Source organism: Sinocyclocheilus grahami, unplaced genomic scaffold, assembly GCF_001515645.1.
Source record: "Sinocyclocheilus grahami isolate Dianchi unplaced genomic scaffold, SAMN03320097.WGS_v1.1 scaffold63.1, whole genome shotgun sequence".
Taxonomy (NCBI): Eukaryota; Metazoa; Chordata; class Actinopteri; order Cypriniformes; family Cyprinidae; genus Sinocyclocheilus; species Sinocyclocheilus grahami.
In genome coordinates, this window is record NW_015505242.1 from 263,301 (window position 1) to 265,156 (window position 1,856).

Consider the following 1,856-nt stretch of genomic DNA (forward strand, 5'->3'; position numbering starts at 1 on the left):
TTGAAACCGGCCCCCCGGTGCCCCCCCCCCCCCCCAGGGCCCCTGGGAGCACAAGTGAGTATAAGCGGGTTCATGAAAAAATTCGTTAGAAAAGTAAACGACATAACTAAATAAACATTCAAATAAAATAAAAAAAGATTTTAATAAAAACCATCTAAGAGCACAGCACTATAGTGAGCAGAAAAATGTAATGCAACAATATTTTAATAAATCTTATTCCAAATAATATTTCGCACATATTTGTAATTTAATCATTCCGAGTATAAATTGGATCCTTATGTATGAAAATACATAGCTGCCTTTAACATTTTTTTTAGAATGGGGGGTCCCTCGCACAAGGATGATCATATTTGGTGATCCAGTGGAATCTAAAAGACTGAAAAGCCCGAACAACTATAAGTTATCACCCCATCACCTCATCCTGCAAGTACAGAGCAATAAAACGAGCTTATCGATAAAACAATACACTGCATAACACATTTTTATGTTTACCATTATTTACAAAGAGGGAGTCAAACAGATTTCTGATATTCTGCAACTTATCAGAGCGTGAAAACTCTTATGCTAATAAAAGTGAGGGACATTACACAACACATATACACTTTATATGTTCCACGGTAGACCATAAAAGATGCTGTGCGTTTCTTTAACGTTACCTGCATCCCAGGCAGACTGCCCTGCACTGGAGAATGAGCCATGGCGTCACTTTAACCACTCAAACTGGCCAGCAAGTCAACAAAAAACACTGTTTCCGGACAAAATACAGCTAATGCACCGCTAGATCCCGTTTGCCCGGGTTTTAACGCGGTCTCAGCTATTTTACAGCTGGATAACGGAGCGAAGAGCATCCACGGGAGGACAGAAAGTGCATCTGAAAGATGACTGGCGTGAAAACCTCTCCTCCACTTCCGCAGCTTTAATGAGAACTGCTGCTCTTCCTCGCGGAAATCACCGCAAACACCAATCAAAACAGCGTCGATCGGACCGATCGCAGAGTTTCAGTCGATGTAGCGTGCGATCGGATGTTGAAAGGCTCTTTTTGATGACCCCTGGAGTGGGGTTTGGAGGTTCACGCAGGCCAGATCGCTCGTCGAGAGTTGATGGTCCTCTTTGCGCAAACGGATTTCCAAAACATAGCGCAAAAACATGCGTGCGTTTGCGTAAAAATGCCCCGGTTTCGGCTCCTAAAACAGATGCACGGAACATGAACTATATCGCGGATTGATCGAGGGGGTGGGTGGTGAAAATCCCGACTTGCTTGAGCTGAAGAAATGATGTTGACATCCTCACTTCCCTTCCCAGCTGGCCGCCATCTTGTCCGTGCTGTCATCGGGACATCAGGGCGGATCCGAACGCGTCAGATCCCGCCCCGGCAGCAGAGGGGAGGAGTTTGGGATTTTAATCATATGGCAAAGAGTACACGCAATCAGCATTCAGCACTGTATTTAAATTTCCTCTTTTTTTTTTTTTGCTTCACCATATTTTGTCAGGTGCGTCCACTCCTCTTTTCTGCACTACTTTTAGTGTACATCTATTTGATTGTCACGTTTAATGTACTTTCCTTGGTCACACCTTAGTTTAGGGACACATTCTCACTATTAACTACGAAATGTACCTCAGTAAACTTCTAATTTGCTGCTATTAATAGTTAGTAAGGTAGTTGTTAAGTTAGGTATGGGTATAGGTTTAAGACATCTAAAATATGGTCATGCAGAATACATGTCAATGCTTTTTAAGTACTAAACATCCAAGCATGCTAATAAGCAAGTTACTAGTAAGAATTGGTCCCTAAACTAAAGCGTTACCATTTTATTTTCCTTTAATATCCTCCTGAGAACCAGAAATAAAAAGCTTTG

At 42.1% G+C, this 1,856-nt stretch overlaps 1 protein-coding gene across 1 annotated transcript in view; it reads right to left on the bottom strand.

Annotated features, from left to right (window-relative positions):
* The window catches only part of LOC107584762 (serine/threonine-protein kinase 24), a 37,047-nt gene extending 35,680 nt beyond the window's left edge, over positions 1 to 1,367 (bottom strand). The window contains exon 1 of the mRNA XM_016271489.1: positions 657 to 1,367. Within this exon, the coding sequence (XP_016126975.1) occupies positions 657 to 698 (42 nt within the window). The 5' untranslated portion in view covers positions 699 to 1,367. The remainder of the gene's footprint in view (positions 1 to 656) is intronic.
* Between the last annotated feature and the right edge of the window lie 489 nt (positions 1,368 to 1,856).